We start from the raw sequence: 26,571 nt of genomic DNA on the forward strand, positions 1-26,571 counted from the left end.
AGAGCGATCAGTGAGCGGAGTGTCTAGCGGCGTTAACAGCCCTACGGAGTGGACGTCTGAAGTCATGGTTTGCAGCTTTGAGGAGGACGGACACAAAACGGAGGACTTTCCTTTTCTTATTAATGCTTGTTTTGTTCTGCACAACTATTGTGAAGTTCACAAAGAAACTGTAAACGAAATGCTCTCCAGTGCAACAGGGACTTCAGCCACCAGCAGAGCTACGAGTGTGAGCACAGACAACAACGAAACGGAGGAAACGAGTGGGAGACTTATGTGGACATGGATCGTTTTTGTTTTAAAACCCCGGTTTTAAACGGAAACATATTAGTGTAGATATAGTCTTCATGTCTCAAGACAATGTTCTCAGTGTGTAAAGAAAACACCAAGAGCTCTCAAAGTCAACTTGTATGCACTGATTTTTGTAAACTGTGTATCAAGAGTGCCAACTTTTCATGCAAGGAAACAGTGGAATGCAGCAATACAAAACAAACAGACGTGAGATTAAAAGAAGAAGAGAGAATTCAGAGTTTTAAAATCCCTCATCATCCTTACCGTCTCTTTGTGTGGACTGTGTGAAACGCACTCCTCTGGGATTGACATAGTCCATGTCATGGATAGAGGTGCCATCTGATTGCTCTGTAACGGAGTCTTTGTCCTCCAGAACCTCAGGGATGGACTCCACTGAGGCCGAATGAGCCGGTTCAACCTGCCTGTCCTCAGACTAGACGCAAATGGAAACAGAACACAAATCATTGGTCGTCATAAAAGTTAAAGTCACATATTAGTTCCAAAGAAATGGTAGAGGATCATTAGAGCTACTAGAATGCACACAGAGTCACCAACAATAGACACCATTCCATAAAGTGAACATGGAGATACGGAAAAACTGAACATATATTCATCAAATAAATACAATGTTTGTGATGCAAGAACCGATCCACACCTGTGCATCCGGAGAGCCGGGCTCAGGCCCAGTGCAAGGGGTGGTGGCAGATGAGTTACACTGTTCCAGGTCAGAAAGGTCTTCCCTGGAGGTGGCTTTGGAACAGGTGTCCAGGCCACTGTCTGTGGTAGGGCTGGAAACGGACGAAGCAGCGCTGTCTGAAGCTGCTAGGCACAAGGTGGACAAGCCTTGCTCAATGAACGGGACGCCACCTGACGGGAAAGAGATGCGGTCATAGCATGGTATAACAGGATGTGTTTTCACCAAATCAGCAGCAACATGTACAGAAAGGTCCACCACAGATTCCTTATGCACTGACAGAAAATGGGGCCAACATTAGACAATGCTCCATTACAAGGTGCACGTCATCCTTGTCTACGTTTGACCCCACCAAGACTTTTAAAAGAAGAGAATAGGCAACTGTAGAATTTGATAAGACCTGAAAGCTGAGGATGGGTGTACTATCACAATAGTCTGTCTCTTACCTAAAAGGTTGTTGTTGCTGAGGGTGCTGGACTGGGTTGAGTCCATCTGACCGGAGGGACTTCGGACCATGTGGCGAGGCGGCCTTGGCGAGCGTTTCTGCTTCTTCCATTTGGATGACTCACTCATCCCACCGGCACGCATCTTCAACTAGAGGAAACAGAGTGGATCACTGAGTAGGGCTTCTCCAAACTCGCTGTACGACTGGACCATCATTACAGATTAAGGCCATGATCAGAGAGGATGATTTGTTTCTCTGAAGATGCTTCTTTTCTTCTCAGAAAATGTGAGCAGCTTAAAGGGTGCAATCACAATAAATGCCATGTAGTCCAACAATGTTTAAGCTACTTGTTTAGCTTTTTCTTAGCTTTGCCAAAACATGAAGGGGTATTCTCCAAAACTGTACAGCAAAGTGTGTTTCCAGGTGTTGGCGAGTAAGTCAGCTGTAAAAAGCCCTCTGTGGCTCCAGAGGGAGATGTGTGAAGTCACTTGGGTCTGAAGACTACAAGGAGATTTTGAAAAGGAAGAAGAATGCATGGAATAAAAGAAGACATCTGTACTTGTGTTGACTTTTTTGTCAACACAAGTCAAATGTCCTTCCTGAGCCTGATCATGTTATAGGAGTGCAATGCTAAATAGGTGGAGTACTGTTTGAAATGAAAGACATTGTCAAATAAACAGCTGCATATTTTCAATCCAACAGCATTACTGAAGCTACATACTGAACTGTCCCAGGGCTGCTTCAAACTAAATCTGGAATTTGCTACATTCGGATTTATTACACTGTTTCCCTTGTACTACATGATAGTTAATCAAACAAAAAAAGCTAATTTAAATATCTGAAGCAAAAATACACCAGTCATAATCATTGTGTATAACATAACTGGGACCTAAAGGGTAGATGCACATGGAAATCCCTCTGGTTATCAGTGGAACCCTGAGTGGTGGGTTTCAAAAAACGAACATCCTATTTGATCATGGCCTAAAACCAGCCCAGCTTCAGCTGTGGATTAAGCAGTAGGTCATTTCAGAAGAAAATACACGGAGACAAAAAACAGCTCTGTATGTTCATGCACACAATTACTGTAAGCTAAGAAGAGCCACTGCCACTCCCTCTGCTTTGGTGTGATGTGCTGTCTTTTTAAAGGTTCTGCTTCAGTGAGAGTGTTGATGTTCATTTATTCAAACCATTCACAGTTTTAGACTCTTTTTTTTATCTGCTTATGTTGATTTAAAAACTACTGAGACATGCTCAATCCTGCAACAGCTGAGAAGGTACATGGGTAGCATGATACACAGCAGCTGAAACATGTGCATGAGGGTGTAAGCCAAAAAGAAGATACAATCAAAAACTAAATATTAAATAATAATATTAAAGTAATGTGAGCATTCACAAGCACAGACATGTCATAGTCAACTATGTTGACTTGACAACGATTCGTCTACATCAGTTGATTTGTTAACATCTCTTAAATACAGCATATTGCTCCTTCTAATCAAGTTGAAAAAATTGGGAAGTTAGTGCGGTCTATAAAAAAGGACACGGGAAAGGTTACAGGGAGAGATTGTCCAGCCTAATTACTGAAAGTCATCTTCCTTACCTGCACTCGTTTGTTTTTCCACAAGATATTGTAAGCCTCAGAAGAGAAGGGGAGCGAGCAGGTGCCCGTGATTAGTGATGGGTAACATGTCAGCAGTGGGACAAATACAAAACACACCGGAACATACACTGTGCATGGTGGGAGGGGGTGGGATCCACAGACACAGCCGCTATGGGCTCCAACCACTAGAGAATGTGCAGCCAGCTAATGAGCAGTGTGAGTGGACGGGCAGACAGACCATGCAAAAAGCTAAAACTGCTGGAACAACTGCCTCCAGCTCGATATTCAGGTCTGATATAAATTTGACACGTATAACTGCAAAACAACAGCCATTCAAACAAAACGATAAAAAGGGGAAAGTTGACTTAGTGTGAATTTATACAGTATGTAGCTTGTTTTCATTATCAGCCAACAATAGTAGAAAAGTTGAAAGAAATAAAACAGACAGAAACCTTAGAAAAGGCACAATGACAATGAGCAAAACCCACACAGTAAAACTAGAAAAGGAGCACACAAACATTCAACATTTCAGAGCTTTTACCTTCTTCATGTTGGCACCCACTAAACTCTTGGCCTCCTCTTTGAACTGTGGAAGTCTGGAAGTAAAAGAAAAAAAAAGAACCAGAGAATTTAGTTAGGACAGTCTTTTGGGGAAAAGACTTCTGACATAACTCTATTGTCAAGACATCATCCTTATAGGTACAGGCAAATCTAAATAATGAATTTGTTGTGTCTCCATGAATAAAAGTCAGCAGGGCTGTCACTATGATTAATCAACCATTTTAATAAGTAAGCATTTGTTCCATAAAAGCAAAACGAATAGTGAATAAAACATCATCATAATAGTACAACATGACGTCTTCAAATGTCCAAAAACCCAAATAGATTCACTTTACGGTCATAACGATCGACTGATTGATTAATTGACCAATCATTTCAGTTCTAAAAGTCAGTATCTCTCTAACTCTAATTTTGTTTTTATTCTATAAATTAGAGTAGATTAGCCTTTATGGTCCCCCGACTCAATGGAAGTGCAATACTGAATTGCCAGAGTACCTTTAATGTGTTTTGTTTTTTTATAACCCCAAACAGAAGAAATACAAAAGGAATATACAACATGTGCTAAGATGAGAGGCTGCTTTACAGCCAATATCCTGGTGGGAATCTCAACATTTTAAACCTGAGCCATAAATAAACCTTTCCAGCATTTGATGAGCAATACTGGCTGCTGTTCGTGTGCGTGTGCGTGCGTGCGTGTGTGCGTGCGTGTGTGCACGCACCACTAGGTTTCTGTGGAACCTAAAGCTTTGCCGGAAAATGAGATGTCACCACCAGTCACGCACACGCACACGCACACGCACACGCACAAACAAAAGGATCTGGCAGCCCCCCTCCTGACATTAACTCAGCGTTAATAGAGCGTTGTCTTGCCAGCACGGTTATTGGATGATCTGTAGGTCCAACAGATTAACATGTCTAATACTATCAGCAGGCAATCTAAGACTGCTTCTGAGGAGCTGAAGAGAGCTGCTGTTCATCATTCTCTGATGGGAGTATGGTGGGGGGGTTGAGACCCTCTCACATCTATATTATCCAGGGTCTGTGGACAAGTGGGGGGCTGGGGGTTGAACATGAGCAAAATGAGATGTGGGGTGTGTGAGTGTGAGCAGAATCAGAAGGATGCAATAAAAAGCCCAAACTAAATGTACATCTCCTGCTCACGTGCAGCGATGCCTCTGTTTACGACTGTTTCTATATTTCCATGCTCGCACAGTAAATTCTTCTGAGAAGAAATGACAACAAGGTGCCATACAAGAGTAAGCCAGTAAATAAAAACAGGCCAAGAATGTTTGGAGGGAGCGTCGGTAAATGGTGACAAGCTTGGCAAAATCCACCACTGGACTTCACCGGAGGGAAGGTAACCCATCACTTTGTGACAAATCCTGCGTCAAATAATCCTGTTGGAGACAAACAGGCCTTCACAGAGTAGGTGGATGACACCAGAACTTTAAATCAAGCTCTATTTGTTTTGCAGGTTTGCTTCACATTCAGATGAGCAGAAAGATTTTTTTTTGATTTTCATGATTGCTTGATGTCTGGAGTCACTGGCAAAGCTAATTCTGTATGTGTGCCTGTGTGTGCGTGTCTGTGCCTGTGTTGGTGTGCGCACGTGTGTGTGTATAGGTCTGCGTCTCGGTATTTATGGGGCTGGGAGCTTTGCTGTTGAAGCAGAGACCGGCTTCATCTATATGCAGATCATGTGGTGTGCAGCTCAATTGGCTCATCCCCTCGTCTGTGACTGAATGTGACTGGCACTCTGATGCATCTGGACGGGGTGGTTTGTGTGGAGGGGTGATGTGGAGAGAGGAGCTCTTATGCTAAATGGCAAAGGAGAAATCATGTTATGGCATTAGTAAATCAGTGGCCCATTGACCCTGTGCACAGTGCAAAATGAAATTCATGAGCTTGAAGGGGAATAATGAGGCCTGAGAGACAGATGTATGCAGAAAACCAACAATCTCTAATCCAGAGGAGATAAAGGAGTGCAGCAGCAGTCCGGCCTGGTTCTTCTGTGGACAGACAACTAAGATTTGAGGTTTGAAACGGCTCTTTATTTTCCTGTTCTTCATAAAAAAATCACTTTTTAAAAATATAACATACAGCAGGTAAAATAAGTATTGAACACGTCACCATTTTTCTCAGTAAATATATTTCTAAAGGTGCTATTGACATGAACATGTCTGTAACAACCCAAGTAATCCATACATACAAAGAAAACCAAACAAATACGTTCAGAAATGAAGTTATGGGTAATAAGATGGAATGACACAGGGAAAAAGTGTTGAACGCTTACTGAAATATATTTAATACTTCGTACAAAAGCCTTTGCTGGTAATGACGGCTTCAAAACGCCTCCTGTGTGGAGAAACTAGTCGCATGCATTGCTCGGTGTGATTTTGGCCCATTCTTCCACACAAACAGTCTTCAAATCTTCAAGGTTTGTGGGCCTCTTCTATGAACTCTGATCTTTAGTCTTTCCATAGATGTTCCACTGGATTCAAGTCAGCTGATTGGCTGGGCCATTCTAGAAGCTTTCTTTTATTTCTCTGAAACCAGCTGAGCGTTTCCTTGGCTGTGTGTTTGGGATCATTGTCTTGCTGAAATGTCCACCCTCGTTTCATCTTCATCATCCTGGTAGATGGCAGCAGATTTTTATCAAGAATGCCTTGGTACATTTTTCCATTCATCCTTCCTTCAATTATATGAAGTTTGCCAGCATGCTGAAAAACAGCCCCACACCATGATGTTCCCACCTCCAAACTTCACTGTTGGTTTGGTGTTTTTGGGGTAATGTGCAGTGCCATTTGACCTCCAAACATGATGTGTATTATGGCACCCAAAGAGTTCAATTTTGGTCTCATCTGACCAGACTATATTCTCCCAGTATTTCACAGACTTGTCTAAATGTTGTGCAGCAAACTTTAAACGAGCTTCAACATGCTTTTTCTTCAGCAATGGAGTCTTGCGTGGTTGAGTGCATTACTTCTTGTTTTTTTTTGTAAACAATTGTACCATTGTAAATGATGTTCTTTCCACTTCCGGATTATGGCCCCAACAGTGCTCACTGGAACATTCAGAAGTTTAGAAATCCTTCTGTAACCAATGCCATCAGTATGTTTTGCAACAATAAGGTTGCAAAGGTCTTGAGAGAGCTCTTTGCTTTTACCCACCATGAGGCCCACAAACCTTGAAGATTTGAAGACTGTTTGTGTGGAAGAATGGGCCAAAATCACACCGAGCAATGCATGCTACTAGTTTCTCCACACAGGAGGCGTTTTGAAGCCGTCATTACCAGCAAAGGCTTTTGTACGAAGTATTAAATATATTTCAGTAAGCGTTCAACACTTTTTCCCTGTGTCATTCCATCTTATTACCCATAACTTCATTTCTGAACGTATTTGTTTGGTTTTCTTTGTATGTATGGATTACTTGGGTTGTTACAGACATGTTCATGTCAATAGCACCTTTAGAAATATATTTACTGAGAAAAATGGTGACGTGTTCAATACTTATTTTACCTGCTGTATGTGTATATATACACTCACCGGCCACTTTATTAGGTACACCTTGCTCGTACCGGGTTGGACCCCTTTTGCCTTCAGAACTGCCTTAATTCTTCGTAGCATAGATTCAACAAGGTGTTGGAAACATTCCTCACATATTTTGGTCCACATTGACGTGATAGCATCATGATTGAATCTTGGGTGCTGCTTCAAACTACAATTACCGCCTTTGTTCTGTCAACCAGAACACAAAGAAGTCCCATTTCAAGCTCAGCCACTGGTTTGAAATGGCAAACACTTCCTGTCTGCTTAGTGGGCGTGGTCCGCCTCTCCATCCCCGCACCTCGTCTGGAAGTGTTGTGAACGTCGTGTGGATGGATGTAAGCAGATTGGGTTATATACTGTATTTAATTCTTCTTTTGCTAACATAAAGTATTAACACAGCCAACAGCCATGAAAATTAGTGATTTGGGGAGTTCGCCAATGTTATTTGCAAGAGAGAGAGTGTGTTAATAACACAAAGAAGGTCTCTGATGGAAGTGGACGTATGTGCCAAATTTGAAAAAATGAGCTCCAAGCGTTCCTGAGACATCACGTTTAGAAGAATGTGATGGACGTGAGGTCACAGTGTCCGTGACATAACCCGGAAACATAATGCCTCCAGCCACGCCCGTTACCAGCGTGGAGGCATAATAAACGTACTGTTAACGTACTGATTCCTAACCATTTCAGGAGTATTAAATATTATATACATATTAAGGTATAGCTGAACAAAAGTCTAACTAACACTGCACCCATCTCCATCCACCACTGTCCCATTCATTTACCTAGAGAACAGTAGCTGCACCATGTCAACCAGTGTATGTTCAGCTGATTTCCTAAGGAGTTCTGCAAACACAGGAGAAAAACAGACATTAGAACCAAACACAATGAAATAGAGAAGCAGGTTCAGCCGAGACAAATACATTTCAACTAACTAACTAGTCTGTACAAGCTAGAGCTATAAGAGCAGAAGAGAGAGAAGTGCCAACTCTGGAAGAGAGTTTAAACTGGAAGTGGGCTTATGCAGGCTGTTTGGGATATTTGTAATTTGTGTATTGTCAATCATTCATTATTAGACCATTTTAATGCAAAGAAGACTACATGCATCCAAACCTAAGGGAAGCCAGTGTGCCGGTTAATGAAACAGAGTAAATAAGATGTTGTATAAGATGTAAAGGCAAATTCCGTTCTTATTGACCAAGACCCTTTGGCTTGTGTCCACTTCAAATGAAGCAATTCATTTGACCCTTTGTCAAAGGTCTACTAGATTGAGCATTGACTAAGGGATTTTTCCTTCTTAGATTGTTATATTTGAGTAAAAGGTATTAGTATTTCATATTAAATAATTAAATAAATTAGAAATGATTGTATACAAGTCTGAAAATCATTGTGTGTCACACAGGCTTGTTAAATCCAATCAGTCATGAACCTTCAGCCTGTGAACCACTGTCTATGCACGCAACCCATACTTGTTGCTTCAATACTTTGTAGTATGAGTTGATTTGAATGGAAGTGAAGTAAAACAACCCAACATCAGCTTGATAGTCTTCATAGAAATGACTATCCCATCAGAAATAGAGGTTGATGACTCACCACTTAGGCGCATCTCAAAGCAGATCCTGAAGCAGGACTGCATGATCTCACAAACGGACTCGTTGGTCAGATGGGCTCCAACGGGTGTCAGCAGCAGAGTCCTCAGGACCTGAAACAATGTAGAATATGGCTGTCCTTACATCTAAGAAGTAATTATGATAAGGAGATTAAAACTAGTAATTGGCGAGTGGAATCCTACTACAAATACTTGTTCTGCAACATGCATATTTTATCAAAAGGAGCTTAAAAAATGTGCAGTTTACTTCCCCAAGCTGTGGGATGAACTCTGAACAGGAAGGGAAACTATGCACACCTCTGCCGGATCTGTGCCCAGGTAGACAAACATTTACAGAAGCTCGTCACCCTCATGGCAAAGTAGTGAACTCAGCATTCTCTTCCCACAACTTGTGCCCGGTGATAACTTTATGAAAGATTGTCGGAGGTAGAACCGACACTACCATTAAGAATGCCCTTCATGTATTATTTGGTCATTTGTGGTATAGTACAGGTATAGGACTGCATCAAATTAAAAGGTTCATTGACTTGTTAATCCATTACATGAGAGCTAGTTTTTTTATTTAATTTAGTCGAAAAATATTGACAAACACAATATAAATAAACACTGTATGTGTTGTGCGTGCCTCTGCAAACTGAATGATATTTTTTTTAAAGAGACATATTGTTTGAATTTACATGTTCAATCTTATATGTTCTACATGAAAATGTTTCCACGCTTAATGTTCAAAAACACATTATTTCTCTCATACTGTCTGACTGTATACACCTGTAGTCAACCAAGCTGTGATTAGTCAGAGTCTCTGGTTTTAAGTGTCTGCTGTCAGCATCATCGCATTGATCCGTAAAACTGAGTTTGTCCACAAAGAATCACACAAAAGCACCACTTCAACCTTGTGTTTACCAGAGAGGTGCTCATGACTTTCTAGGAAATGAGTCATTCAGCATGAAAAAAACACAAAAACATGAAGAGTATTATACATAAAGTAATAACATTTCTTTTTTTTTGAATAAAATGCCGGAAATAATCAAATGTAGCCTTTTTTTCTTTTTATTCGATTAATGATCGATTCATCAAAGTAAAAATCTTTTTTTAATAATCGGATTAATTGATTATCAAAATAGCTGTTAATGGCAGCTCTACAGGGGACATATTTATGTTGATAAGCTATGAAAAAGTGCATTTTTTTACAATATGTCACATTAATAGGAACATATGTAGGACTTATGGAGAATTATTGGCAGAAATGCAATATAATATTCATAACAATGTTTTCTTTGGTGTATAATGTGTTATAGGGAGCAGGTCCTCTGCACTGAGTCCGTCGTGTTGCACCGTCATGTTTCTACAGTAGCCCAGAACGGACAAACCAAACACTGGCTCTATGAGCCTTTTGGGTTTTTATGTTACCTCAAGGCCACCGTAGTTCTCTACACGCTTGGGTGAGCGGAGGGGTATGCAGTTATAATAATCAGATAGAATCTCAACCTCACCACTAGATGCAGCTAAATATGACGCACTGCTCCTGCTGTTCTCATAGTAAAAAATCATTTGCACTGATATTTCTGAACAAAACATGTATCAATATCAAAATATGCATTATAGTCAGAAGGCTGAAAAACAGAGATATTATGTTGTGGCCGTCTCGTCTAGCTCTTGAGACCTGGACCTCAGAAAAGTGTTGTTCCAACTACATGTTCATTTGAGAGTCCAGAAATTACAATAAATGACCATGAGCTTAATTTACAGCTCAATACACTTAATACACTTCACTGTTTCAGTCTCAACAAGACATCAGCTATACGTCTACAAAGGTCTCACTGTGCTGGATGAACTTGTCCAGGTATGGAGACAACATGAACCCTATTGGTCAGGTCTATCCGGTCAGTGCCAGGCCTCTGTGGTTACTACTAGTAAACGTGTTTTACCTGTAGAATCTTCATGAGGACCACTTCATCGCTGGCAGGGTCTGTTCCCACAAACCTAGCGTGTGTGACTGCATCTGCCATGTTCTCAATGGCTTCTGCTGCTGCTTCATGGTTAGCATCTGCAAACAGACAACAAACAAGGTTTTCTCAAAAGGCTGACTCAGAACATGTAAACTTGATAACGAGAGCTGTTATCAGTAAAGAGCACTGAAAGGACACCATGTAGCTGCAGCTGCAGTCCGAGAGTTGAGATGGATTATGATTGTGGAAAATGTGACAAATTATTTGTATTCATTCATCTTTAGTTCATGTTTTATTCAACAATTCAAAAAGTGAAAGGTGTAGCAAAAATATACAAACATTAACATGGAACCTATGAAAGAGATATTATGTGAATATGGTACCCATTTTTGGTTGCTCCTGTTAGTGGGAGGATTGTAAGTGCTTATATGCATGTATGAAAGTGTGTTGTTTAAGTGCGTATTATTCATATATTCCTGCTGTATGTGAATAGTTGTGACCAGAGGTTTTATGTCCGAGGAGGCGCAGGACAAAGAGAAGAGGAGGAGAGAGAAACAAATATATTTTTATTCTAATTTTGTTGAGAGTAAGTGATATGATGATACTAATGTTATTCTTATTATTATTATTTATTAATTCATTATTGTTAACTGTTATCTTTTCTTTAACCTTAGAATTATCATTAGTGATGATAATTAAGTGGAAATAAATCAATCAATGAATTGGGTGTTCAGTGCAGAAAAACTATCCTGTGGCAGATATGACAGAAATCTGGATGCGTCACCATTCCAGCAGTAAACCTAGGCTGTGATTGTTAGTAAACTCAGCAGCCAAGAACACAGCACGAAGGGCTCAACACATAAACATAAGGGGACAAATATGGTACGGCCCGTCCACATTGTCCTTCAGACCCTGGGATCTAATGACCAGATGTGGCCTTTTGTTGGGGGCAGGCTGGGACAAATTGGCTGTCAGAGCAACAGCAGTCAGTGTTTTTGAAACCCGAGCGGCTGGCCAGCTCTCTGCCTGGAGCCAGCCTGTTTTCCTTTCCCATCGCCCTCAGGGACAGCAATTCATTAACTAATAAGCACAGGGGAGAGAGAGAGAGAAGAGCGGAAGGGTGGAGGGAGGGACGAAGAAAGGGAATCCAAGAACAATGCAGCCGGTCAACGTGGAGAAGATGAGCAGCTCAGGGTGTAAAGGGAGACTGAGCATGTGACTACTAGTAGACATTAGGTCAATGACGTTACTTCTTAGGAAACTACGGAGCAACTGTTCAGGACATTTTGTTAATTGGCAGCTGTTGTGACAAGCTGAAGTGCAGACAGTATACCGGTCAGAAGTTAATGGCTCAGAACTAGTGTATGCGTGGTTGGGGCCATTGAGACGGAGCAATGCCAACATCCCTCCAGAGGCGAGGGCGACAACAAGTGTGGAAGCTGTGCTGAAATCAGCCAATGTCCAGACACAGAAACTGGAGCCACAGGGGGATCCGGCAGAATGTCAGAAGTGATATAAAACACTAATCCTTCTCTTGGCACACAGTCTATACAAGCGGCATCCAAAGGAAGGGTTGGGGGGGCATTGTTAAAATAACACTGCGGAAAGGAGAGGCTCAATATGTGTGTGTGTGTGTGTGTGTGTGTGTGCCTGAGGGTATGTGGGCAAAGTCAATAGGGGTTTAAACCAGCTGCCACATAAAGCAGTTTAAGTACTATCAAACTCTGGTCACATAAATTCAAAGACGTGGCGTGAGTGAGAGCAAGCAGAAAGAGCAGAGTGGCTGCTTTCTGAGGGCGACACACAAAAAGCTCTCAGGCTGCACTCTGCATGAGGGCCAATGCATCTTTAGAAAGCAAACAAAGGGACCGCTGCTTTTTCCATCGCCAGAGGAGAACATGAGTTTGTTCACCTGTTCATTTTCTGAATAGCAAAAGATCACCTTTCAGCCAGGCTGCTCTGCTCTCATCTTCAGCTACAGCCAGTGTGCACAATAGTAAATGAATGCAGATATTTAAAAGAGTCTGTGGTCTTGATGGTGTTTTTGCATTTACTTTTCCAAAGAGTGTTTGGTTCCCCAGGACAAATCCATGAAAAAGCAACTATGAAGTTCTGAAGAAAGATAGAAATAGATGAACAGCTAAAGACAAGAACAACATGGCTGACATAACTAGATCAATCACAGACATAGAACTAGAACGCTGTGACCGCCCACTTTTACAACAGCTCCGGTTCCAGAAGGGGAATTCCCATTTATTCACTCCATGACGTTCATTTTGTAATGAAATCCTTATACACAGAGTTTAAAGCGTGGAACTGAGAAAACAACTAGAAGCTGTCTCGTGACCATAAAACATTTCATTCGGAGCAAATAAAAACTTCTAAAACGAAAATGAATGAAGAATGAAGGAACTGCTCCTCCCATAAACCATTGCAAATGGCAACTCGCCACCTCGGGAAACCCTTGAAAAACTTTAAGCTAACTGCTGTTGAATACAGATTGAGCGGTTTCACCTCGGATATTTTCAGAAACACGTTTCAGAGAACCGTTTCTGAAATATAAGAATAGTCTCCAAACGAGCCGCCATGTCGTTCCGCTTTGAAATCCAGGAGCAGACCAGACGAGCATGTACATTCACTAGCAAACATTTCCATGGTAACAGCGAGGTCCGCCAATCGGAGACGTCGCTGTGACACTTTAGGATTGTGGGTAGTGTAGTACTTCTCACTTTAGCCATGGTTCTTTCCATCCCTAATAGTTTAGCTTCTGCAGGAGCGCTGAGCTCGGCTCACAGCAGCCATGACATCATCAGCACGATAGATTTACTGAACGTCTGTTCAAGGGGAGCGTTCAATTCCAATATGATGCTGGATAGTTTCATAATTAATAATCATCATCATATTTAAAATTGTTGAGTCAAATCTGAATCTGCAACGTAACCAGTAACATTTCTGTCAGGTAAATGGAGTTCAATGGTTTCCTCTGAAGTAGAAGTACACAGTAGTCTTCAGTTAAGTTGTATATTTCTTACGTGCTTTGGGGGGCTTTTGTAAGTTATGTTAAGGTACAATAAGTTTCAATATTTTTCATATCAGAATACATCTATATCTTTGGGGCCCTTTTAGTTGGGGCCCTGGTGGTTTTCTCTGAACCGGAGTGTATGAGCCGTGACTCATCTATGACGTGTCAGGTGTGTTGCTGAGGACCAGAGGATCAGCAGTGATCAGTATGAACTTGTTTGTATGAGCAACACCACAGGCCAAACGTTCACATTCACATATGCACCAGTGTGCATAAAGTAACTTCATACAGTACCCATTTTCAAATTTCAACTAAAGACCAAACAAAAAGAAAACTTAAGTACAAATCTCTTCATACAAATCCACAATCAGAGTTAAGAACACAGACAAGCTAGACAAATATTGTTATTAAAGTGTGCTGGTTTTGAACAGGTTATTACTCATTTCCCAAAACTTCAACTTGTAAAAAAAGAAAGTCTGTATAGACGGACTAAATATTATGGCCAAGTATTGTTTAAATTCCTTCAAATGTAAACTTCTTCTGTAATGTCATGTTGTGGACATCTCACTCTCTCTGGAGGCTTCTCAATGTAGACCCTGTAGATTATGATCCATTTCTCCTTCTCATTCTTTATTTGACATGAAAGAGGAACTTAGTATTGTATTGTTTTTAGTATTGTTAAGGGGTAACAAGGTTAAGGGACCTGCAAAGAGGGAAACCTAAAAAGGACATCACTGAAGTATTTTCTCAGACTTTTGCACCACTTTAGTCAGTAGTATTTCTTTTACAAATGTGTATTATCATTCTTTTTTCTTTCACTTTGACTGTGAAGTCTTCTTCTCAGATTTTTCATCCATGGAGTTTGAGTAGGAGGGCTTTCTCTTTCATTTGTTGAAATACATAGGTTTCTGCTTATGCTAATTATGTACCTTTTTCTTCTATTAAAATAATCAGGAATTACAATGTATTCAGGCCTAAAATCAGAGGCAGAATACAGCTGTACTCTAAGCTGAATCTCTTCTGGCAGTGACTGCAGGTAAAGCCTGCTGAACCTCGCTCTGAGCCCTGTGTGGGCTAGTGACCACGCGGCCGCGAGCAGCACAGTGGGCTTTGCTGACTCTGCTGGGCCGGAGAAAAAGAGGGAGAAGGAACGAGGAGCAGGGGAAGAGAGAGGATAGAGCAGAGATCTGGAGATCTGTCAGCACCGAGGCTTAGTTTACTGCTCCCTCCATGCCAGTAGACTTCGGGCCACAGATTGAGAGGAATTACCTCAAACTAAATGAAATGGCTTAGGGCAATGAGTGGGTGTGTGTGAGAGACCATTTTATTTTATTTTCTCTCGGGCCCTGGACAAGCAGAACATTTAAAAAGAGGACGGGGCAGAGGACATGCTGGAGGTACACAGGGGACATGTCCGGGGTGACCCACTGAAGGAGAGGATCATATTCTACACAACACTCGAGATAAATTGGAACACACTGCAGGCTTAGAGAGGCGTGATAGTGTGATGTGTGCAGACCTAAACGGACCGCGGACGTCAACACACACTCCATCTATCGCTGAAAGCTTACAAGACATCGAATGGTGACATGAATCATTCAGCAAGTATCACAATGAAGGAGCGACATCGTGTCTGCTAGCAGAAGCACACCCAACAGCTTCTGTCTCACTGCAGGTACAAACCAAAGACAGATCGGAGGACGATTACCCTCACATGAAAACCCAATGCTGAGTGACATTGTTTAATGAAATCTAGAAGAGATGGTCATGAAAAGTGTTCACATCAGACTTGGTTTTTAGATTTGTTCTGGCCAGGAGATGGCAGTACTTGACAAGACCAGTGTTGTTGTACTCTCATTTCTCTCACTCTCTCTCTCTCTCTCTCTCTCTCTCTCTCTCTCTCTCTCTCTCTCTCTCTCTCACACACACACTCTCACACACACACACACACACACACACACACACACACACACACACACACACACACACACACACACACACTTGCTTGATAACACAAATAGCTAATCAGCCAATCACATGGCAGCAACTCAATGCATTTAGGCATCTAGACGTGGTGAAGACGGCTTGCTGAAGTTCAAAGCGAGCATCAGAATGGGGAAGAAAGGAGATTTAAGTGACTTTGAACGCACCATGGTTGTTGGTGCCAGACGGGCTGGTCTGAGTATTTCAAAAACTGCTGATCTGGGATTTTCACGCACAGAGAAAAGAGAAAACATCCAGTGAGCAGCAGTTGTGTGGACGAAATGCCTTGTTGATGTCAGAGGTCAGAGGAGAATGGGCAGAGTTGTTGGAGATGATAGAAAGGCAACAGTAACTCAAATAACCACTCGTTACAACCAAAGTATGCAGAATCCCATCTCTGAACGCACAACACGTGGAACCTTGAAGCAGACGGGCTACAGCAGCAGAAGACCACACCGGGGGCCACTCCTGTCAGCTCAGAACAGGAAACTGAGGCTACAGGCTCACAGGCTCACCAACATGTGACAATAGAAGATTACAAACATTGCCTGGTCTGATGAGTCTTGATTTCAGCTGCGACATTCAGATGGTCGGGTCAGAATTTGGCGTAAACAACATGAAAGCATGGATCCATCCTGCCTTGTATCAACGGTTCAGGCTGCTGGTGGTGTAATGGTGGGGGGGATATCTTCTTGGCACACTTTGGGCCTCTTAGTACCAATTGAGCATCGTTTAAACACCACGGCCTACCTGAGTAATGTTGCTGACCATGTCCATCCCTTTATGACCACAGTGACCCATCTTCTGATGGCTACTTCCAGCAGGATAATGCAGCATGTCACAAAGCTCAAATCATCTCAAACTGGTTTCTTGAACATGACAATGAGTTCACTGTACTCCAATGGCCTCCACAGTCACCACATCTCAATCCAATAGAGCACCTTTGGAATATGGTGGAACGGGAGATTGGCATCATGGATGTGCAGCCGACAAATCTGCAGCAACTGCGTGATGCTATCGTGTAGGGCTGCACGATTATGGCCAAAATCATAATCACGATTATTTTTGATCAATATTGAGATCACGATTATTCATTAATTTTAGTGACATCTTTTTATTGCACTTTCACGTTTAAATGAACAAGAACACTGCTTCCACTTCCATTGTTGTGCTACATTCTGGCTAATGTACACATCTTTGCATCAGACTGGTCCTTATCACAGTGCATCTCGTAGAAGGAAAATATAAATGAAATAGTATCAACACTTTTTACCCAAAATTAAATCAACAGAGCACTGCTTTCACTTCCATGTTGTGCTACATTCCAGCTAATGTACAAGTCTTTGCATCAAAATAAAACTTATACAGTTCTTATTCACCTGAAGCAAAATACAAATACAATTTTTACCCAAAATAAAGGACTAACTGTTGTCTGTCTCTCTACTCTTCTACTAATACCGGAGTCGACTGCAGACAGAACCTTTTTTGAGGCTGCCGCGCACCGCATGACACCTCCCATCTCGTTCTCCCCCTGGTGGTTGGCTGACTGTTAGTTGAGGAAGCGCTTGATTTGATATGTAGCAGAGCATTTTAAACGTCAATATCGCAGACGATCATGCTCATTTAATTGTGGCAGCCAAAATCGTGATCACGATTAAAATTTGATTAATTGTGCAGCCCTACTATCACGTCAATGTGGACCAAAATATGTGAGGAATGTTTCCAACACCTTGTTGAATCTATGCTACGAAGAATTAAGGCAGTTCTGAAGGCAAAAGGGGTCCAACCCGGTACGAGCAAGGTGTACCTAATAAAGTGGCCGGTGAGTGTATATATACACATACAGCAGGTAAAATAAGTATTGAACACGTCACCATTTTTCTCAGTAAATATATTTCTAAAGGTGCTATTGACATGAACATGTCTGTAACAACCCAAGTAATCCATACATACAAAGAAAACCAAACAAATACGTTCAGAAATGAAGTTATGGGTAATAAGATGGAATGACACAGGGAAAAAGTGTTGAACGCTTACTGAAATATATTTAATACTTCGTACAAAAGCCTTTGCTGGTAATGACGGCTTCAAAACGCCTCCTGTGTGGAGAAACTAGTCGCATGCATTGCTCGGTGTGATTTTGGCCCATTCTTCCACACAAACAGTCTTCAAATCTTCAAGGTTTGTGGGCCTCTTCTATGAACTCTGATCTTTAGTCTTTCCATAGATGTTCTACTGGATTCAAGTCAGCTGATTGGCTGGGCCATTCTAGAAGCTTTCTTTTATTTCTCTGAAACCAGCTGAGCGTTTCCTTGGCTGTGTGTTTGGGATCATTGTCTTGCTGAAATGTCCACCCTCGTTTCATCTTCATCATCCTGGTAGATGGCAGCAGATTTTTATCAAGAATGCCTTGGTACATTTTTCCATTCATCCTTCCTTCAATTATATGAAGTTTGCCAGCATGCTGAAAAACAGCCCCACACCATGATGTTCCCACCTCCAAACTTCACTGTTGGTTTGGTGTTTTTGGGGTAATGTGCAGTGCCATTTGACCTCCAAACATGATGTGTATTATGGCACCCAAAGAGTTCAATTTTGGTCTCATCTGACCAGACTATATTCTCCCAGTATTTCACAGACTTGTCTAAATGTTGTGCAGCAAACTTTAAACGAGCTTCAACATGCTTTTTCTTCAGCAATGGAGTCTTGCGTGGTTGAGTGCATTACTTCTTGTTTTTTTTTGTAAACAATTGTACCATTGTAAATGATGTTCTTTCCACTTCCGGATTATGGCCCCAACAGTGCTCACTGGAACATTCAGAAGTTTAGAAATCCTTCTGCAACCAATGCCATCAGTATGTTTTGCATCAATATGATTGTGAAGGTCTTTAGAGAGCTCTTTGCTTTTACCCACCATGAGATGTTTTTTGTGTGACACCTTGGTAATGAGACACCTTTTTATAGGCCATCAGTTGGGACTGAACCAGCTGATATTCATTTGCACTGACAAGGGGCAGGATTGCTTTCTAATTACTGATAGATTTCAGCTGGTGTCTTGGCTTTGCCTTTTTAAACCTCCCTTTCTTCATGTGTTCAATACTTTTTCCCTGTGTCATTCCATTTTATTACACATAACTTCATTTCTGAACTTATTTGTTTTGGTTTTTGATTACTTGGGTTGTTACCGACATCTGGTGAACATTTCATGTCAATAGCATCTTTAGAAATATATTTCCTAAGAAAAATGGTGACGTGTTCAATACTTATTTTACCCGCTGTATATATATTATATACATACAGTATATATTTAACAATCTGCTGATGAATGACCTTAGTACCGTCTTCAGACAGATATGTTTGTTATGAATGTTCTCATTAATAGTATTATGAAACGATTTCCATGATTTGCTTTATACTAGAATTATGGGAACACAAGGAAATTAAAACAACAACCCAACTTTTGTGTTTTAAGGGTTCCGTTTTCCTACTGTATGGATTATGGTTTTGCCTGAATGGATGTTACAATATCTAGTGGACTTGCAATACCAGAGTACAGTATATTATAGGCTACTATACTACCAATACAGTTAGTTAGGGATTGGTCCTAGTGTTAACCTTTAGTCTGTCTGTCCATCCATCCATCTTATCTATCTTCCTATCTAACCTTAATTTAGGAAATGAAATGTATTTTCCATTTTGAGTTGCAACTGGCAAACATGATAACACTCAGATACATTGTGTTGACTGTCAGCGACACAATTCAGAAGAGAAAATGTAGCAATCAAATATGTCATGTGTTTGACAATTCTGCAAAAACAAAATATAAAATCACTGTGGTTACTTAAAATTAAAAAATGAAAATGGACATTAAAACATAACAAAATGAGCACTTTTTTAAAAACTCATTGGAAAGCTATGTGATATTTTGCAGACTTGACTTTCTACAGTGCAGCTCTCCTTGAAAATCTATATCTTAGACAGTCTCTGTACACTTTCATGAGAAATGATGTCTTAAATGTTGTCTGGGAGTCTACTACACATTCTTCAGATCGGGTTTCAATACTCTTTGAACTCGCATTCAATATCACATGCTCGTAGCCCTACCCCACCCGCACCACCGGGACAAATGGAAGCATGGCTGGGTAAAACGAGGAGAAGCCAGCTTTGTGCTGTTTGAGGAACAAAAGCCAAACTGAGATGCGACGGCGTTTATAAAGTTGTGGAACTCTTGTCATATTTCTTCTCTGTCATCTCTACAACAACTGGAGAGTGAGCGCCGTACGTGTGCTGCGTCAGCACAGTTGTACTGCCCTTAGAACAATGCTGGTGACACGCTGGTGGAGCGATGGCGTCGGGGTGGGGGTGGGGGGGATTAGGGGAGCTGGTGTCGGGTCTGGAGCGACAGAGCGATCTGTGAACAGATACTGTGAGTACATCTATGTGAGCTTTGGCAGACAGGATTTCTGTTCCACAGAACATTTCACATAAACATGCATGACGTTTTTGTTTTTAAGAGATTTCAGTTCCAACATGAACATAGTAACATATACAGTAAAAAAAAAACTTCATGTTATTCAAAGGGCCCGTTAATGAAAGGTATAACCCCAGAAGCTCTGACTGCAGACTGCTCAGACTGCAGCTTCTGTGAGCTCTTATCTAGCTAAGCAACGGCTGCAGCTGTTTTGACAGCAATGTATCATTGACTCAACCCCTGCTGTTTAGACCAACATCTGGTGATGCATGCTCATTTCACAGTTAACTAAACAACTGGCAGACACGGCGCCACATTTCCAAAATCCGAGAGCGCAAATGAGATCCATGCGTGCGCGGAAATCAAACAGCCGCGCGCGTATTTTACTTTGACGAGCGCTTTTACATCACTCCGCGAGCAAAAGTCGCTTGCGAAGCTTAAACCTTAAATCTTTTTAAACTTCGCGAGCGACTTTTTCTCGTGCGAGAGTGAATTTTGCTCGCGGAGTGGTAAAAGTGCTCGTCAAAGTAAAATGTGCGCGCGGCTGTTTGATTTCCGCGTGCGTATGGATCTCATTTGCGCTCTCGGATTTTGACAGTGATTTGCCTTCATAATCACTCATCTGGTTAAAAAAACATGGTTTCTACAGGTAGGTCTCTGTGTGACCATCCCCAACACCTTGTCTATGAGAAGTCTGTAATTGGTTGTGTGTGGTAAGACTTCATTGGACATTCACAGATTATTGCCAGGTAAATTAAACCGATATTTGGACCAGGTACCTGGAAAAAGAACCTGGTTTATTTTCCATTTTTACCATGAAACCATGCTGGTTCTCAGCCATTAGTACGACCAGTGTCTCCAGCTTTTCACTGGTACTGTAGTTACATATCCATAAAGATGATGGTTAAAACTGATACTACCAACAATTAATCCACCTATCAAAATGTTTGACGGCCCAGTGCTTTTAAAAACAGATGTTGGTATACTTTTAAGGTAAAACTTGACCACAGGCATCCTAGCACCAAACATACAAGCATCCTAGCACCAAACACACAGGCATCCTAGCACCAAACACACAGGCATCCTAGCACCAAACACAGGCATCCTAGCACCAAACACACAGACATCCTAGCACCAAACACACAGGCATCCTAGCACCAAACATACAGTCATCCTAGCACCAAACATACAAGCATCCTAGCACCAAACATACAGTCATCCTAGCACCAAACATACAGGCATCCTAGCACCAAACACACAGGCATCCTAGCACCAAACATACAAGCATCCTAGCACCAAACACACAGGCATCCTAGCACCAAACACACAGGCATCCTAGCACCAAACACACAGGCATCCTAGCACCAAACATACAAGCATCCTAGCACCAAACACACAGGCATCCTAGCACCAAACACACAGGCATCCTAGCACCAAACATACAAGCATCCTAGCACCAAACACACAGGCATCCTAGCACCAAACACACAGGCATCCTAGCACCAAACATACAAGCATCCTAGCACCAAACACACAGTCATCCTAGCACCAAACACACAGGCATCCTAGCACCAAACACACAGGCATCCTAGCACCAAACATACAAGCATCCTAGCACCAAACACAGGCATCCTAGCACCAAACATACAAGCATCCTAGCACCAAACACACAGTCATCCTAGCACCAAACATACAAGCATCCTAGCACCAAACACAGGCATCCTAGCACCAAACATACAAGCATCCTAGCACCAAACACACAGGCATCCTAGCACCAAACACACAGTCATCCTAGCACCAAACATACAAGCATCCTAGCACCAAACACACAGGCATCCTAGCACCAAACACACAGTCATCCTAGCACCAAACATACAAGCATCCTAGCACCAAACACACAGGCATCCTAGCACCAAACACACAGGCATCCTAGCACCAAACACACAGGCATCCTAGCACCAAACACACAGGCATCCTATATATATATATATATATATATATCTTGTGTAATTCATGGCACAATTCAAACAGGATCAAGTAATTATTTGGTGCCAGCCATTGACTACTGTACATATTTTATCAGAAATAAGGTCCCATGGTGGTCCACCAGAAGAGGCGGGACTTTGCCTCTATTGCTGATTTCTTACCTATAAGGCCATAGGAAAGGAACTTGTTGACAGAAGTGAGGGCGAGCCCTGTGATTGGTCCAGTAGTGTCCTCGGAGCGGACCACTTCTAGGAAGGGCCTCAGAAAAACGTTTGGCTCAACATCAGAAAGCTCTGTGGCAAGAGAAAGACACACAACACACACAATATGAGATCTCTGAAATCTGTTTTGATATACATGTGCTTATTTACCAATTACTAATAATAAATCAAATCATATATACAATTTGATGATATATATACACAGCAGTCTTTAAAGAACACCCATAAGCCTGAGACATTCATGGGATGACGAGTCAGACGTGTCTGTAACAACAGCATGACGTTTATCGACAGCAGCAAAGTAGATCATTTACTTTAGAAGAGCGTTTGGTGACACGGACCAAACCAAGTGACAGTGATGGAAGTGCTTGCACTGCTGCATTTGTTGTTTTTTCATGAGCGCTGTAGCTTTTACTGTGCTCACAAAGTAATCGTTGTGTTACTTTTAATCACAACTGCTTTAATTAGCTGATTTTAAGGAAAAGTTCACTTTCTCACTTCAAGACAATACTTTTATAAAGCATTTTCGATATAGAGATGAGAAGACAAATAAACATGCATTTTTACAGCACCTTACTAGTTGAGTGACCACTCAAAGCACTGTACACAACATGTCAATATTCTCTCTCACACACACACACACACACACACACACACACACACACACACACACACACACACACACACACACACACACACACACACACACACACACACACACACACACTCTGATGGCACCATTGCCCATTCTCACACACACACCATCACACACACACACACACTGATGGCATGGCCTTCAGCAGCAGTCTGGAGTTCAGCATCTGGCTGTAGGACACTTGGACATGCGGCCAGTGTGGCCCAAGGAAATGCGGACTGGAGGAGCCGAGGTCAACTCGCTGATTTATTGAAGTTCCTTTTCAAAGAATGACTGACTGTCAAACTAGAAAATAAATTAAAGTTCTATGGCCTTCACTGTATGTATTTGTTCATGTTTTACAAAGGGTTTAACCTGATCCAGGCCATACAGTAGTGACTGCAATCAACTCACATCCTTACAGGGTGAGTAGCATATAGCTGTTAATAATATATTTATGTTTTTTAGACACACTGGTATCGGCCGATACGTAGGTATTGCTCCAAAAAGTATTACAATTGGCCGATCTGCCAGTGTTATCCACTGTTGTCATGGTAAACTACCTAACTGCTGCTGACTTGTCCTCGAGAAGCAATGTGATGTGTCGGAGTACGATGTTTTCCTCTTAATGACTTGCTATAACATTTCATTCAGACGTTCATGCTCAACATTGGTGATTCGTAACTTTTCATCCTGCCTATTCCTCAGGTCAAAGGTTGAATGTCCAAATACTTTAGTTAATGAGCAAATAACTGCAACTTCCATCAGCCTAAACTAGACTTTTGTCAGTGCTAGTAGAGCAAATTAGTGCTGGGCGGTATACAGGTTTTAATTTCCCATATGATGTGAATTGTGCATAGCCGAAACAACTGCTGTCCCTCTTCAACAGGCAGCAAAATACATTGTTTGCCAGAGATTACCGGAGATGCACCGATAGAGTCTGTGCCCAAGAGAGGAGCTGGGTCTGCTGTTTAGAAGTGTTTTGGTTTTAAAAAACCGGAGTCCAAAAGACTATAGTTTATCGAGCCGCTGGTGGTAACACGAGCAACTTTCTCCATCACCTCAGCAGAAAACATGTGTTGGAATACCAAGAGTGTGATGACGGCCGTCAACCGGTAACGTTAACGCGAGTGAAACAGTGAAGCCAAAGGGTCACACATCGCTTGAAGAGGCATTTGCTCGAGGCGCTGCATATGACAAGAAAATCAAGCGGTGGAGCGACATTACGAACGCAACAACGATCCAGCTATGCAAGGACATGGTCCCGCTACAGTCGAGTAAGACTCAGAGCAACGATTAAAACACTGGATTCAAGGTATGTCTTATATGGTAGGTATGCGACAATACTTCAGCCAAACTGCTATCCCAACATTATACTAACAAACGAGCAAACCCTCTAGTAAGCAAAGCCTTTATACATGATGACATTAAAAAGTTGTTATATTCTATGTACTCCTGACAGTAGAGTAAGCCACTATAAGCCTATATAAAAACACAGTCAAGGCAAAAAAAAAATGCCGCCAGAATCTTAAAAAATACCGTGATACACATTTTTGGTCATACCGCCCAGCACTAGAGCAAATATTAGCATGCTAACACACTAAACTAAACGGTAAACATGTTAACATTACCATGTCATTGAGAGTAGGTTAGCATGCTCATGTTAACTCAAGCTTAGTTTATACTCGTCATAGTGAAGCCGGCGTGCGCGATCACATGACAAATAGTTCACGGATAAAAACACTGGTTTTTATTTCTAAGGATTATACAAAGAAGACCAATTTGTTGTGACTTGCTTTAGAAACAGGAGATCTTCAAAATCTATGTTTGAGTAAATATTTTGCAGCTAAATCAAATTGTTTACAGGATATTCAACCTTTATTTCTTCATAATGAATTTAATAATTAACTTGTTTCTTTACAGGTTGCTTGTAATAAGGCAATAAAGTAGTCCATGAATATGAGATACGAGTTTACAGATAATCACAATCCCTCTCCTATATAATGACCCATTAGATAATTGGCCCGGTAAAAGGTAATCTATCCGAAGCAAACCATAATAATCAACATTAGTGTCTACAAGCTGACCAATAGAATAATAGGATCCAACAGATCTTCCTCTGGAATCAGTTCCCAGAGGAGGGAGCTTCGCTGAGCATTCCTCTCTGGGAAACCACCACTTCAATAGTGCCTCTCTTTCTCTGGAGAATTCAGGGCAAAAGGGGGTCAAGAGGGAGGGGGGCAAAAATACAAAACAGGTAAAACAACAACGGGGAAAATTAGTGGAGTCACGCATGGCGCTGTGAAATGTTGAGCCCGGAGTGCTCGCCGCAGCAATACCATGAGGATTATGGCTTTCTTAAGAGCACCTTCACTCCAGACAAGAAAAAACAACTTGGACTTCAAACGCGAGTGTCCAACCATTTTCCAAAAGTGCACATGTGACCGTCGTGCATTAGTGTGTGGTATCCAATACCCCTGCAGCTTGTTTAGAAATCAAATATGGAATAATTTGGAAATTTAGTCTTCGTATCTGCCGCCAGGTCACTTTCAGTACTCGCTTTCAAAAGCAAATCTATTACTTGCTGCTATATTGCATATTTTCCCTTCTGGTGTTTAATTTAGTTATTGTTAAAGTTGAGAGCTTTTTTTCTGAGTGTAAATTTAGCAACAACTGCACAAAAACAAACACTTGTTCCCCTGCAAGATATAATAGAAACATAGACTTATGAATGAAGCACAATAAATATCAGTGATAACTTCTGAGGGAGTGAGACAGTGTTGGTTTGACCGGTCCATCAGCTGCCAGAAAACTTTTTAAAGAGGCTTTTTGTGTGCCATTACTTTACAGTGTGGTGGGGGGGGAGCAGGGTGCTCAAATGAATCTGTCAATAGATCCTGATGAAGACTTCATCAGAGGCGATCACCCTGTAAGTGCTACGGCTGCGTTCCCAAAGACCACAGATTGGAAAACTCAATTGTGTTGTATTGATCCAGCCGGCCATCGGTGAACAGGAGCGGTCTGTCGGTGGCCACCACCAATCTTCTTAAATAAAGTCTAAATACAGGCTCAGTACTGCGACTCAATCTACGGAGCTTGTGGAGTGGCGTGAAATAAATAACGCCAGCTGCAGGCGTGGTGAGGCAATCATTCTATAACCAGGTTAACCTCTGGCTGACATTGACCAAAATAAAAACTGAGAAAGAAAAAAACCGCAGGATTAAACGGGCTCAACCAGGCGTGCATGTTGCCATCTAAGGGCCGAGTCTGCTGGGTACAAGTCCTCATATAAGAGTGCATACAAGTCAAACTCCAGGTCAGCTTAATTGGTAAAAAAGGAAAAAAAGAGGTTTGTGAAATGAGCGCATTACGATTCACCATGAACCTAATCCTATGTACCTTCACCATGCTGGAGCTCCATCTCTGTGTTAGAGCTGTAGTGACAGTATCCAGCCATGTGTGGATTACCTCTCCAAATGACCCCAGCAATGAGAGAGAGGAGAGGGGGGTGGACCTTTGCCCCAGGAGAGCACCATCTTTAACACATGCACATCTATTGGCAC

At 41.7% G+C, this 26,571-nt stretch overlaps 1 protein-coding gene across 3 annotated transcripts in view; it reads right to left on the bottom strand.

The window, feature by feature from the left end:
* The window catches only part of gbf1 (golgi brefeldin A resistant guanine nucleotide exchange factor 1), a 100,760-nt gene that overhangs the window by 35,681 nt on the left and 38,508 nt on the right, over positions 1-26,571 (bottom strand). For all 3 annotated transcript variants that reach the window (XM_079169071.1, XM_079169069.1, XM_079169070.1), the window contains exons 4-11: positions 22,315-22,446; positions 10,671-10,789; positions 8,727-8,835; positions 7,919-7,979; positions 3,569-3,623; positions 1,429-1,576; positions 944-1,155; positions 553-721 (exon numbers count right to left, since the gene is read on the bottom strand). In XM_079169071.1, the coding sequence (XP_079025197.1) occupies positions 553-721; positions 944-1,155; positions 1,429-1,576; positions 3,569-3,623; positions 7,919-7,979; positions 8,727-8,835; positions 10,671-10,789; positions 22,315-22,446 (1,005 nt within the window). The remainder of the gene's footprint in view (positions 1-552; positions 722-943; positions 1,156-1,428; positions 1,577-3,568; positions 3,624-7,918; positions 7,980-8,726; positions 8,836-10,670; positions 10,790-22,314; positions 22,447-26,571) is intronic.

This window comes from Pholis gunnellus, assembly GCF_910591455.1.
Source record: "Pholis gunnellus genome assembly, chromosome: 11".
NCBI lineage: Eukaryota > Metazoa > Chordata > Actinopteri > Perciformes > Pholidae > Pholis > Pholis gunnellus.